Source organism: Cryptomeria japonica, chromosome 7 (genome assembly GCF_030272615.1).
Source record: "Cryptomeria japonica chromosome 7, Sugi_1.0, whole genome shotgun sequence".
NCBI lineage: Eukaryota > Viridiplantae > Streptophyta > Pinopsida > Cupressales > Cupressaceae > Cryptomeria > Cryptomeria japonica.
This window is the reverse complement of record NC_081411.1, coordinates 552113069-552127479: the sequence shown is the minus strand read 5'-3', so window position 1 is coordinate 552127479 and position 14411 is coordinate 552113069. Positions and strand designations below refer to the sequence as shown.

Genomic DNA, 14411 nt, shown 5'->3' with positions numbered 1-14411 from the left:
AATTAAATCCATGCAGAGGATTTGCTTGAGTAGTTTTAGCTGAGTAAGGGGACCGCTGTCATATTTCATTTGCCAATTAAAAAAATAGAAGGCTGTTATTTTCTCAAGGGATCAATTTTTGCTGTGCTGAATGAGACACAGCATTATCTTACATGTAAAAGTTATCTAATCTTCCATTTTAAATGCAACGCCACTAATCAAATGTGGACTGACTGTTGTTTACTAATCCATCTCTAGATTGAGAAAAGATTGTTTAAGACAAGTCAAAGGATCTATCTTCAAATAGCTGCGCAATTGAGAATTGTGCTAAAAAGAAAAAGAGTGCGTGCATGTACAAAAAAATGAATTGACAGAATACACATAATCTAGAGCAAAATAAACATTGTAATAGAGCCATTGCAGTAGATTGAGTTAGTTAAAGTTGCCTGTTTTATAATAGAGCTGTCCAGTGAGGCTCTTCACGGGAAGCACGTCGACGGCATCTACTAAATTTGAAATGTTCTCTTCCTTCTTCTTCAACCGCTTCTTCTCATAATAATTTTCTAACGCCTCCTCATCATTTCCCTCATCAAGCAACCCCACCACTTGTCTACACAGAAAAGCAATGAACCACACTATGGAAGTGTTCTCCATTTAACTTGTACAGTTCAAACTTCAAACTAATAAATGATAAACAGTGACCAAGCTCAACACTAAACTCTAAAACTCAAAGCTATAGCTTAATTACTTGGTGATGGTGTGAGTATCCAAGCGGTTGAGGAAGGAAGCATATTGCGTATTCCTCTGTATAAATTCCAAATCCTCGTCGGACACCTCGACCTCTTCCTCTGGGGGAAGCAGCGGTAACTGGGACTTGTTACTGTTCTTGTCCTTCTTCCCCATTATTGTCCAATGCGCACTGTGGAGCAGGGGTTCAGAGCTTTGAATTCAAACGCATCTATTAACAAAAATCCTTACCGTCCAAGGTTCCAAGCTCAAACAAGATTTTTCCAAGCTGAAATAAGATTTTCCTGAGCACAAACAAGAATTTTCGTAATTATTCTACACTAAAAACATAAATTACATGTAAGTTAGTGATGATGGCGCGTTTCAAGGTCTGATCTTCTACAATGAATGCCAAATTGCATGGAACTCCCTATGGAGAAAAAAATTGTTTAGGGTTTACACATTCGCTTATAGTTTTTTTAATTTATATTTTAAACTCTTTGACATAGGCATTCTTTTTATATAATCATAATAATAAATATACTAATCAAAATTTGTGTATTCGTGATTTGGGTATATGATGATGTAGTTTATTTTTTATTTATCGGTTAGCATGTAAGATGGAGTATTTCATGTTGAGGTTGGCAAATAAAGATATATAATTATAATCTTATGGTCATTTGTTTCTAAAAGTTTATATTTGTCAATTTGGTTCAAATTTACAAGTACATAATTGATTCAAATTATTTTTGCACTTGTAAATTTGAACCAATCTCACACAGATAAATTCATTTTTTTTAAATTAGACCCCATTCCTTCCATTTTTACTAACCATTGTGAACTCACTAAAGAACAATTATTTTGAGCCACATTAGAGTAGTGTATTTAAGGACCAACCCTATTTCAAAGTGAATCATCTTTAACATAAAAAGAATGCCTATGTCAAAGAGTCTAAACAAGAATTAATTCCACAATGTTTGATTGTGACATCATTCTAGGAGTACATTACATGCCTACTTATCATTTTTAACTTTGGTTCACCATCATTGATTCAACCCATCAAATGGTTTGTAGACACCTAAAACTTGCACAACTAATTAAATGAATTTTAATCTTTTAATCATCATTTATTCGCCTATTAATTAGACTAAGGTTTAATTAATATCCATATTCTTCCAATCAACCTATTAATCAAATTAAAGATTTGACTAAAATACTTTTATTCTAGCCTAACATATTAATTAAAGTAAGGTTTGATTAAGTACCCTTTAGATTGAATAAATCTTATTTATTTAATTAAAACCCCATTTTTCCCCTTTTAATTGAATTTACATTTGATTAAAATCCCATGAATCATTGCTTATTTGTGAATAGTCTCCCCACTTGCAAAATCCTACAAATGCAAGTTGCACCCCTTTTGGCTAAAATAAATCATTTATTTTATCTAAAAATGCCTATTTCCCTCCACTTGCAATCTCCTACATTTTCCATTAGCATGCTAATATTCTTCTGTAACCCCTCTAATTCCTCATTAATTAACCTAATTCCTCTAATCATGTCACATCCCTAAATTTGGGGGAGTCACTTATCCAAATTTGGGGAAAATCTTCAAAATGTGTTGAAGATTTTACCTTCTTCGACAAGTTAACTTGTTGAGTCTTCCAAACTTGTAAGGTTGTCTAACTTTCAACAAGTTAACCTCCAAAGTCTTCAAAGAGCATTTAATGTCTCTTACAAGACATCACCCTAGCCCATGATGGTTGTCCCTTTGGCCATCCCTCAACTTTGCACAAGAGTTTACCTCTTGGACAATAGCATTCTCCCTTGGATAATAGCATTATCCAATGATGTCATCTCTTGAGGTTATCAGTAATGCTTACTTAGCACCTAATGCTCACTTAGCATCTAATGCTTGCTTGGCATCCTCTCAAGCCATCTCAAGGTGACATTTCTCAACTTGGGATTGGATTGAATCTCCCTCATCGATTGATAACTTTCAATCCTAGCCCTTGTTAAGATTGCTCAATCTTGGCCATCCATTTCTCTATTTTCTCTATAAATAGAGCCCCTTTATTCAATCTTAGTACCCATCATCTTTTGCATCCATATTATAGTTATTTTGTTGTGCAAGTTATCAAGGAGCTCCAATTGTTCACCCTCAAGCATCTAGGCCATCCTAATTGCATCATACTTTATATTATATCATGTTTTAGATTATCATTTAGCTTAATTTCATATCAATTCCATAGCATTCTCATATCTCATCTTCATCTTAGCTTAACTGCATCACTTAATCTTTCAATTTGGAAATACACCTCCATCTTGCATATCATCTATCATAGTTCTTCATCCATATCATATCAATAGTTTTTCATCTAATCACTAGGATCTTCGTTGCATCCATTTTGATCCTAGATCATTCCTCATCTCTTGTTCTTTAGGTTGACATATAAAAGATCAAGTGCTCTTCCAAGCTGAGAGCCACCTTGAATCTTGAAGATCCTTGGAGATAGAGGACCATGAGACAATTTTGAGCAATTTGATTTGATGAACACGTTTTCTTCATTTAATTTCTTGATATAATGTTTCATGGGTGCATTTGATGTTTTCTTGTTGTCTTGCAGGCCCCCAACAAATCAGGTGCACATTTTTGGCACCCACCGTGGGGCTAGACCCCTAATTTGATCAAAATTTTAACATTTTTGCGCAAGTCTGGCCAAGAAATTTTCTAGAATCTTTTAGCGCATACGTGGTACACTGCAGTGCATTTGGTCTTTGTTATAGCGCGTTTTTTCTCTATTATAACGCATTTGCAATACGACGTAGCACATTCACTCTTTATTTTAATGCATTTGAATCTTCTGTCTTTTTCTGGTTCTAGACAGTTTAGCGCATTTATAGTGTCTTTTAGCGCATTTGTAGTACATTGTAGCGCATTTGCACTTTGTTTTAGCGCATTTGTCACAGAGGCAAAAAAATTGTAATCTCGATTGGTAAATTAGGCTTGTCTAGCCCACCAAGTGATTGAGATTTTCACTAACTTCTTTTTTGCAGGTTTCTAACAGTTTCTTGCAGGTTGGAGGAGTTAAATTAGGATTTTTTATTTCTTTCTAGCTTTTTCAAAGTTGGGTAAAAAGAATTCATATTTCCTTTTTGGTAAAAAGAACCTCACAATTTCGTTTTGGTCCTCTAAAATAAATCAAACTTATTTTTTGGGCTCTAAAAAGAACATCACTTGTAAAGGTAAAAAGAATCACAAATCAAACTTTGTTTTCTTGCAAGTTAGGAGCAAAAACACCTCAATTTGGGCTTAAAAAGAACAACATCTTTCATTTTCTTGCAAAGTTAAAATTCACAATCAATCTGTATTTGCAAGTTAAAAAGAACAATCAACTAATCCCTTTTTCCAAAATCGATTTACTTTATAGCAACGTGCTTTCATTTTGTTGACCAGGATTTCACTTTCCTAGTTAGAATACAATTGCTACGTGGGACTAAAATAAACACCATGTTTGATTGGAGCAACATCTCCAATTAGGAGGATTGCATAGATTGGTAACAATGATCTCAAGATATGAAATGAACATTTGATTGCACCGCTAAGAGAGGAAAAACCGAAGATGCAGCTGGGAGGAGTAGGAAGCGGCAATGGGAGAATTCAAAATTCAAATTCTCTAAAAGGCGGGAACTCTGGTTCCAATGGTGGGAGCGGCCAGAACGAAGGAGTTGGTCCTATGGGAGAGAAGGACAAGCCTCCGAACATTCCAAAGGTTGTTGGCATTCCGCAGACTGGTGGTACTCTACCAGAGAAGAAAGTGGGTTCTAGGTTTTCAAGGGAGGGGTCTAGCGGGGGGTCCAACCCACGTGAAGAGACCTTGGAGAACGGAAAAGAATCTAGAAAATGGTCATCCCTTTTTGGAACAAAACCATCTAGTAAATCCTCTTTACCTCATGTCAAGAATATTTCTGATCCAACCGGTGGAAAGTTTGCTATCTCTATCCCTGATCTGGTTCTCAATCATAATATAAACAGTATGTCAAACTCCTTGGTAGGCAAATTTATGGGTTTGCGTCCAAACATCGAAGTTGTAAGGGCTTATGTCAAACGGAAATGGGCTCTGAAGGGTAACATTGAAATCTCAGCTTTGCCTAAAGGCCTTATGTCTTTTACTTTCTCATGTGAAGAAGATAAATTAAGGATACTTTGTGGTAGTCCCTGGATGGTAGGAAAGACAACCTTGGTTCTTCGGAAATGGCATCTGAATCTGAACATGAATGACTCTCTTTTGGCACAATTTCTAGTTTGGGTAAAGTTACCAAGCCTGCCTCTTGAATATTGGGCATAAAGCATTTTCTCAGGAATAGAAAGCTCCTTTGGCGAACTCCTCTCTATAGACCCAGTCACAGCTTCAAAAAGGAGACTCACTCATGCTAGGTTTTGTGTAGGGATAGCCCATGATGCAGATATGTCAGAACAGATAGATATAGTGTCAAAGTTGGGGACATGGAAATAACAAATAGAATATGAATCTATCCCCTTTGTCTACTTCCATTGCAAGAAAGTAGGTCACTAGGCAAAATCTTGTCCTATCAAGCCTAAAGGAGAGCTCAAGCAGACTAAACCCTCGGTTTAAAGTAAAAAGGTTCTAGAAAAAAAGGTATAGCAAGTTAAAAACTTAGAAAACAAGGAAGTTGACTTTACTGATAACAATTGTTTTGAACCCTTGGGGGAAAATAAGGAAGTGGTACCCTCAACTTCTGTCTCCAATCCCCCAACCCAGGAAGTATTGAGAAATGAGTCAACCAAAGTAAACAACCCTGTGACAGAGCAGATCCAAATAGAGGAATTGAAAGAACAGATTGAATCTTCAAAAGACACAGCTGAAGTGGTAATCACTGATACTTATGCTGGTAAGGAAACACAAAAGAAAGAGGAACAACCTAAGGAAGGGGAGATCTTTGGCTCTCAAGAAGAAGAGACTGACTCTTCCCCACTCATGATAAGCTATGAAATGCAAGAAGCCCAAAAATGTGTAATACTAGGTATGAACCTTTCGGACTCAGATCAAAACTCAAAAACAGTAAACAGTGCTTCACATGATTCTAGATTCCCTAATTGGGGCAATGAAGATGAAAGATCTAGAATCCTCAGTAATCTAGAAGCGGTTCTCGAAAAAGAAGCTGACTGGAAAATACCAAAATACAGGAACAAGAAAGGATTGACTCCCTTGACTTCTCAACTAAGGAAATCCAGCAGAATAGCTCAAGTAGATGTTGGGTATATTTCCTCTTCCCTAGGTCGACCTTCTAACCATAAAGTCAGAGACAAGGAGGCCAATAAGAACATTGCAGATGGGACTCAGAAGACTCTTAAGGAGTTAGGAATCAGTAAGTAACTATGAAGATTATCTCTTGGAATATTAAGGGACTTAATAATCCTCATAAACACGATATTATTAGGAATATGATAAGGGATAGTAAACCTGATGTTTTTCTTATTCGAGAGACCAAAATGAGTAGAGAAAAAGTGGAATCTTTGAAGTTTTTTAAAAATGGGAGTATCAGTGGTGGTAGCTCGGAAGGTGCTTTGGGAGGCATAGCTAAAATTTGGAATCTTAATAGTGTCAAAGGTCATGTTCTTATTTAAGAAAATAATTTCTCTTGCATTAGATTTGAGCATTTAAAAGATAGAACAACATGGGTCCTCACCAACATTTATGCACCCAACACCTTGAAAGCTAGAAACTCCTTCTAGAAAAAACTTATAGAAACTAGGGATAGCTTCAAGGATCTTAGCTGGCTGGTCATGGGAGACTTTAATACTCCTTTGAGAGAGGAGGAAAAATTTGGTGGTAGCCCCTCTCAGTTGGAAAGTAGGATGACCCTTATGGATTTCATAAATACACAGGCTCTCAACGATGTGGAGATACAGGGTTGCAATTACACATGGACTAATAGGAGAACTGGTAATGATCTTATCCAAGTTCGCCTTGATAGGGCTCTTATTTTTGATGAATGGTACAGACATTACTTCTGCTCCCTGTCTGCCCACATCTAGGTTGGGTCAGATCATTTTCCCATCACCTTCATTGCTAACCCAATCAATAGAAGAAGACATTTTCCTTTCAGATTTGAAAAAATATGGACTCATCACCCTGATGTCACTTGTAATATTCAGAAATGGTGGAGTATCCAAGTAGAGGGAACTGTTATGTACAAAGTTGTAAAGAAACTCAAAAGTTTTAAGGACAATGTAAGACTCTGGAATAAATCTAGCTTTGGGGACATTTTTGAGGCCAAAGGTAAAGTCTAGGATGACCTTAAAATTCAGGACCAAATTCAGAAGGATGGTTTCAATACTTTGTCTATAGCTGAAGAAAATAAGACCCTTAAAAAATACCATGAAATCATTGCTAAAGAGGAAACTTTTTGGAAATAGAGATCAAAATGCATTTGGCTAAAGGAAGGAGATAAGAATACAAGATTTTTTTCATATGTCGATGATCAAACATAAAGCGACAAACAGGATTACGAAATTGGCAGTGGACAATGGGGAACTAGTCAAGGAGGAAGAGATAAGGGATTAGGCCAAAAGGTACTTTTCTAAACTTCTGAGGAGGGATCATAGGTTGGGCGTTGATGCTCAATCTTCTTTTCTTCAAAATATTCCTTGTCTCAATGATAAGCAGATGAATGCCTCCCTTTCTTCAATTCCTTCGATCTTGGAAATCAAAAATGTTGTTTTTTCTTTTGATGGTAACAAAGCCCCCGGTCCAGATGGCTTCCCCATGTTCTTTTTCCAAGATTTCTAGGACACTGTAGGGAAAGATGTTTCCAACGGGGTCAAGGAATTTTTTGGGGCTAAAAGAATTTTGAAAGAAATTAATGGCACTTTCATAGCACTTATTCCCAAAACCCAAGGTGCTGACTCCATGGACAAGTTCAGACCAATCAGGTTATGCAAATCTTTTTATAAGATTATCTCCAAGGTTCTTACCACCAGAATCTTGACTGTCCTTCCTTCTCTGATTAATCATCAGCAAAATGGTTTTATCCTTGGAAGGCAAATTCTCGACTCCATTATTACTGTCCATGAGAATATTCATTCTCCTGTTAGGGCTAAGAAATAGGGTCTCATCCTCGAGCTTGATCCCTCTAAGGCCTGTGATCGGGTTGATTGGTCTTTTCTTGTGAAGGTTCTTATGGCTTACGGTTTTCCCACCCAAAGTGTTGACCTCTTCAGTCAGCTTATTACCTCAGCCTCTTTTGTTGTTCTTGTCAATGGTTCCCCTCCCCCCTTCTTCCAAGCATCTAGAGGACTGAGGCAAGGGGATCCCATTTCCCCTATCCTCTTCATAATTATGGTTGAATGTTTTGGTAGGTCTATGGAAAACATGGTTATGCGAGGATCTTTTAAGGGACTCTAACCTTCTTCAGCTGATCTTATCTGCTCTCACCAACAGTTTGTGGATGATACCATTGTCATGGGGGAGTCAAGTATCTCAGAAGCTAGAACCCTGAAGGACACTCTTTGTAAGTTTGCCTCTGCATTTGATCAGCTCATTAATTGGGTCAAAAGTGAAGTTTTTTTCATCAATACGTCAGAGAGAAGACAACATAGAATCAGTAGAATCCTGGAATGTCGGATTGCTAATCTTTCTGCCACTTATCTTTGCCTCCCCTTGGGCATTGCACCTCCTAATTCTTTTTGGAGCTCTTTAGTGGACAAATTTCATAAAAAGCTAGCTGGTTGGAAAGGAGCCCTTTTAAGTCAGGCTGGAAAGCTTCAACTTCTTAAAGCTTCTCTTCAGAGCATACCTATCTATGCCCTAAGCCTTTTCAGAATTCCAGTTAAGTATGCTAATGCAATTGAGAAAAATCAAAGAAAATTTCTATGGTCAGGGGTTGAGGATAAGAAAAGAATGTCTCTTGTGGCTTGGGATTAGGTATGCAGACCGAAAAGTAAAGGAGGTCTAGGCCTGAGAAGAATCTGGATCTTAAATGAAGCTTTCCTATCTAAATAGGTTTGGAGAATGTTCCACTCAGATAGTTAATGGTGTAAAATATGGCAAAGTACTCTTTTTTGTCCTCCTCTCTTTCCTCTTTTATCAATTCTGAAATCAGCATTAATGGGTCTCATATCTGGAATCATGCCTCTAAGTGCAGAGATAGCATTGCTAAAGGGGTCACTTGGAAAGTAGGCAATGGTAGGAAAGTTAATTTTTGGGAAGACCCCTGGCTTTTTGATAAACCTTTAACTGATTTCCCAGAATGGGCCCCTTATGCCTCCTCCTGTATTAGAACTTTTGGTCCTTTAGTTGAAGGGTATTGGACTGATAATAAATGGCAGAACATAGAAAGTATTCACCCAAGCCTTATCAAGCTCAAAATTCATCCGTCTTCAGTCTGGTTGAATAAAGAGGAAGACTCCCTCATTTGGAAATATGAACCCAAAGGTAATATCACTGCCTCTTCAATGTATGGTGTTCTCTCCCCCACCCCTTCTGAAAGTCCTTTCTGGTCTAAAGCTTGGTTAAAGGGTCTGACCCCCAAAATTAACTTTTTCTATTGGACTATTCTACAAAATAAAATCTTGACCTTAGATAACCTCAAGGGTAGAGGATTTTCCTTTCCTAATAGATGTGCTATGTGTCTTAATGAGGAAGAGTCAGTGGACCATCTGGCTATCCATTGTTCCTATTTTGCTTCTATCTGGGAAAGATTTCTTAAGAGGTTTTGCATTGATTAGGTGTTTCTTAACACTATCAGTGAGTTGTTCTACTCCTGGAATTACCATTGGTCTAACTCTTTTTTGAGATCTTTGTGGCAGCTATCTCTCCCCCACATCTTGTGGGGAATATGGAAAGAAAGAAACAATCGTATTTTTAGGGACACTTCTCTTACTCAGGATATTGTGTTCCAGAAAATACAATGGGCGATTGTGGAGAACATTGGGATCATTAGGGGTCCCTACTTTTCGACCAACCCATTGGAGTCTCACATTTTAAGTTCCTGGAATTTGAAGAATGTTGGCAGTTTTGACCCCAAGCAAAACAAAAGATTAGAAGCAAGATGGTAAACTCCCCCTCAAGGTTGGTTCAAAGTCAATTTTGATCATGCTGCAAAAGGTAATCCGGGCCTTGCGGGATGTGGAGCTATTCTTAGAGATGACAAAGGTATATGCAAGGAAATGGTTGTTGTTCTAATAGGAAGCCAAACAAACCATAAAGCAGAAGCAATGGCAACACTCCAAGGTATCTCCTCGCAAAAAGATGGAATTGCCCCTACATATGGATTGAAGGGGACTCTAACAACATCATCAAATGCCTCAAGGGGACCTTTAAGCCCTCATGGTCTATCAATAACATTATAAAGGTTGCTAGAGACCTTATTAACACTTTTGAGAAAAGTTACATATCTCATATCTACCATGAAGCGAATGGTTCTGCTGATTGGGCAGCCAATGCGGCGGTCAATCAAGACAAAATGATTACTTGGAAGGGAGAACAAGGCCTCCTAGAGGATGTCAAATTAATCATTTTTAAGGACCGATACAATGGCACCCCAAAGATCATTAATGTACAAAACAATAATGAAATAGATGAAAAGGAGTGCTTTGAGCAATTATAATATTGTCAGCACCATTTATTATAACACTCAATATATCACTTTGCACACTTTCTTGGTAAATTTGGTAGCTTCGAGAAACTCTCTGTCTAAAGCTCTCTGCAAGTTTCGACATTCAACTCTGAATAGAAAAAATATGGGAGGGAATAGGCGCCGCTACAAACCTAGCAGCTGTAAGGAATGGAAGCAAAAGGAGGTGATCTGGAACATTTTGCAGAAGGGCGGGTTTTCAAAATTTATGGAGAGGCTCCATGGACGGGATGCCACACTCACTGATTTCTTTTGTAAAAACTGGAGAAAGGGCGCTTTGAAGATGGGAGACCAGTCTATTGTCATAGATAAAGACCTTATTGCCCAGGCCACGGGTCTCCGAAGGGAAGGAAGCAACTACTACAGAGATAGGAAAGTGAGCAAGGAGGCCATTGAAAGATATCCTGAAACTGAAAAGGAGAAAAAATGTCTCGTGAAGGTAAGTAAAACTTACTATCCACCTAGGGCTTTTGTTAAACCATGGAGGGAGGTCCTTTTTGTTATAATGCGCTATATTACTTTGGATGGTAGATTTACTAAAGTATACGACTACCATTTTGTTTTGATGAATCATTTTAGGTATGACAAGAAGGTTAACATTCCATATTTTCTGTCATGTTTTATGAATGCCACCATTAAGGCCTATAAAGAGAACCCTACGGGTGACACTGCCATGCATCAAGGCTTAATGGTTCTTATTTATGACCACCTCAAGGCTAACCAAATAGCTCGCCCGCAACCCTCTATTTCTGAGTCTGAGGGGGATGGGTCAGACTCTGTTTTTTATTTGGATGAGGGTTCTGACAGTGATCCAATGAGTGAATCTGAGGAGAGTAGGGATGACTCGGAAGCTCAAGTAGGTAAGAAGAGGAAACATTTGAAAACCAGACCTTCCTCCTCAAAGGGCAAGAAATCTAAAGGCAAAATTCTCCAAATAAGCTCCTCGGAGGAGGAGGAGGGCTTTGAATATTTAGAGAAGGAGAAACCCCAGGGTTCTCTGAAAAAGAAAACTAAAGCCTATATTCAGACCAGAAACAAGCAAAAGAGAAAAGATGAGAATGTGAAGGAGCTGGAGGATCATAAGCAGAAACAGATTTCGGATGTTGACTAGAACTTGGAGGAGGTGACCACTGGAGATGCTGCTAAAGATAATGCTACTATTGGTGACACCCCAAATAAGGAACAGGACAACTCTGGTAAGATTGATCCCCCCTCAAACCCTCTGGATGAGGGTTTGAAAGGTTTTATGGACACCATGGAATGGTTAATCACCAGTTACAAGAAAGTTGTGGATGACAACAAGAAGCTCAGCCACATAATCTAGATTCTGGAAACTATCAACACTGGTGAAGGGAAGACTATGGCAGATTATATGGAGGATTTGACAAATACTATTGCTAAAGTTGAAAATATAAGAGACTCCTTCAACCCCAGATTCGAGCAAATTGAGAAAGACTTGCTGGAGAGGAAAGCGAATGCTAATGCTATGGATCAAACCATGTCGGGAACTGTCAGTAAAGTCAACAAAATTGAGGAATGTCTCAAAAGTATCGCAGAGCAAAGCTTAAATATTCTGAAGGTCTCTACTCGCAATACCAAAACTCTCATCAACAAATTGGATGAGGAGAAGGACATTCTGGAAATTGACCCTGACACTGAAGATATAGGAGATGTTCAAGGACCCAGAACAAGAACTAGATGTAAAAAGAAGGAGAAGAAGCCTAATAAGGACCTGGATGAACTCAAAGCTATTGCGACCACCTATGACTAATTGGTGATTAAGGCGAAGGACATCCTGAAGACTCTTTAATTGTGCAGTGTTTTCCTGGTTTCTGTTGTTTTGTTGTTTCTATCTTTTGTTGTCCTTTCTGTTACTGGCTTTTTTTCCAATCATTTTGTAAGCAGTTTTTATGGTCTAGATACTCTATGATGATACTTCTTAGTCTCATATGTTAAAGGTTTCGGGTCATGAAAACCTATTTTTCTTATTAATCAGAACATCTCCAATTAGGACTTAGAAAATAATTGCTTTGAAAAGGTAAAAAGAATATTGTATTCTTTGTCTTGAGTGGTAGGTATATGCTCTCCCCTTAATTGGGTGATGAAAAAGTCAAACCCATTATTTTCATGCTTTATTTACTTTCAAGCATTCAAAACCTTTAGAGGGTCTGCCTTCCCAAAGCCTTGAGGGGGCTAGTGAGAAGGGTACGATCCAAGTGGGCAATGGCTAAAGCCAAGTTTACCAACCCCCTATAATCAAACGTGGAGGCTGATAAAAATCCCCTCCAATGGCAGTGTGTATTTGATAGCCTTCCCCTAGTATCCTTGTGATGCAAAAAGCCTTTCTTCTAAAGGTTGGGAAGTCTCTTAATTGAGTTTATCATTTGTTGCGTCAAATAGAACCTTTACTATAAACCATAGAAGTAGAAATTTTGAGCTGAGTCAGTTGTCATACATTGGCAATATCATAGTGCAAGGGTGGGGAAGAATCTGCCCCCAAGATCACTCACCATACATCTCCCAAGATAACTACCCAATTGAGGAGCAATCCACTTTGGGTTAATTTCTAGAAAAAGGCAAAAAAATAAGCACCCCTTAGGGGGTGACACGGTTGTTTGAGCTAAAGGAGTATCGAGTTGTGGGCTATGATATTGTTGATGACCTTTGAATAAAGAGTCTACTTGGTGTGTCTTATTTGTATCCAAACCGGTGAAAACATCAGGGATTTGAACACATCCTCAAAGAACATACACTAAATGTTTAGCATTAGGATGACCATTGTCTTCATGTGTGCTATGTATTCTTGTCACAAATGATCAAACATCTTGCAAAGTATCAATCAACAAATAAATAAATAAATCAGTTCAAACAAGGAATCATAGAGTGGAGAAGTTTACAAATCCAACAAAGCACCTTTTGAGGTGGTTATTAACTTTTCAACTATCTTTAGGCAATACTTTCATTCAACTAGATTAGGGGAGTATCAAAACAAGTGATCAAGAGTTTATCATCTAATTATCTCAATGACAACAATACCTAGCTAGGTATTTAAGTTAGTCAAATCAAATTTCCATATCGAGAGACTTTATCCATATCATTTGATGTGCTTTGTCATATGAACCTATCGAACAAACCCTCTATTCGGCTTAGTAAGTTTGAGTATCTAAAACGAAGTATCCATCAAGTCAACAACGTCAACCTATCCAAATTGAAACTTTGATCACTCATGTGACCATCCCTTGTCGCTTGAAAAAGAAGAAGCTTACTCAAAGGAAATGAGTCCTAGCCTAAATCAAGATCAAAATATCGTGGCTCTCCAATCTAATCACATTTTTTATCAGGATCCCACCTATCAAGAATCTTATGATTATCCCCTAATATTTTGGTATTCCTTTTGGCTATTTGGTGGAATTGATTATGTGTTGCATTGATGTTTTGTCATTGATGCCAACACTAGCTGTTTGGATGCTTTACCAGCACCCTTCTGGTCCCTGTAGGTTGAGTATTTTCTGGTTAACTTGGATCTGACATGATCTGGTAGGCTCCGATATAGTCTGTTGATGGAATCATCTTGTTCATGATACTTATACTCATATTTGGTCAGTTGGTTTTGGTCTGGTAATCGGTTGATATCCTACTTTCTTAGAAGATTGGTTTTCTGGTTCCGACGAGGGTTTCACTGGTAGAGCTTGTGGTGGAGATATTTGATGAATTACATAAGTGGTGTTAATGCAGTTTCTGGTGGAGTTTCAGGATGTTGTTGTTGATCATGTTTGAGACTTGGCGGATGAAGATCACTGTTGTGGCATGTGGACCTATACTTGGTCTCGGTTGATCTAGGTTATGGACCGACTTTATTGTAACGTGTGGATAGGACCTATTAATGTATTTCTGGGATGTCTCATGTGTTGATATTATTTGTTTGGTCTAAAGCCGACATGGTTTATAATTATGTATTTGGTTTATTATCTGGTGGCCAACCTGATTGTTTATGGTTAAGCGTTTATATATATAGATGTAAGATCTCATTGTAGATCATCATGGTTATT

General features: G+C 37.9%; 1 protein-coding gene across 3 annotated transcripts in view; it reads right to left on the bottom strand.

Moving 5' to 3' along the window:
- Positions 1–1199, bottom strand: part of LOC131031118 (nucleolar complex-associated protein 3) — a 99646-nt gene extending 98447 nt beyond the window's left edge. For 2 of the 3 annotated variants that reach the window (XM_057962154.2, XM_057962156.2), the window contains exons 1-2: positions 728–1175; positions 426–589 (exon numbers count right to left, since the gene is read on the bottom strand). In XM_057962154.2, coding sequence (XP_057818137.2) covers positions 426–589; positions 728–882 — 319 coding nt within the window. In that variant the 5' untranslated portion in view covers positions 883–1175. Of the gene's footprint in view, positions 1–425; positions 590–727 lie in introns of all 3 variants that reach the window. The other variant, XM_057962155.2, reaches the window with a different exon arrangement.
- Between the last annotated feature and the right edge of the window lie 13212 nt (positions 1200–14411).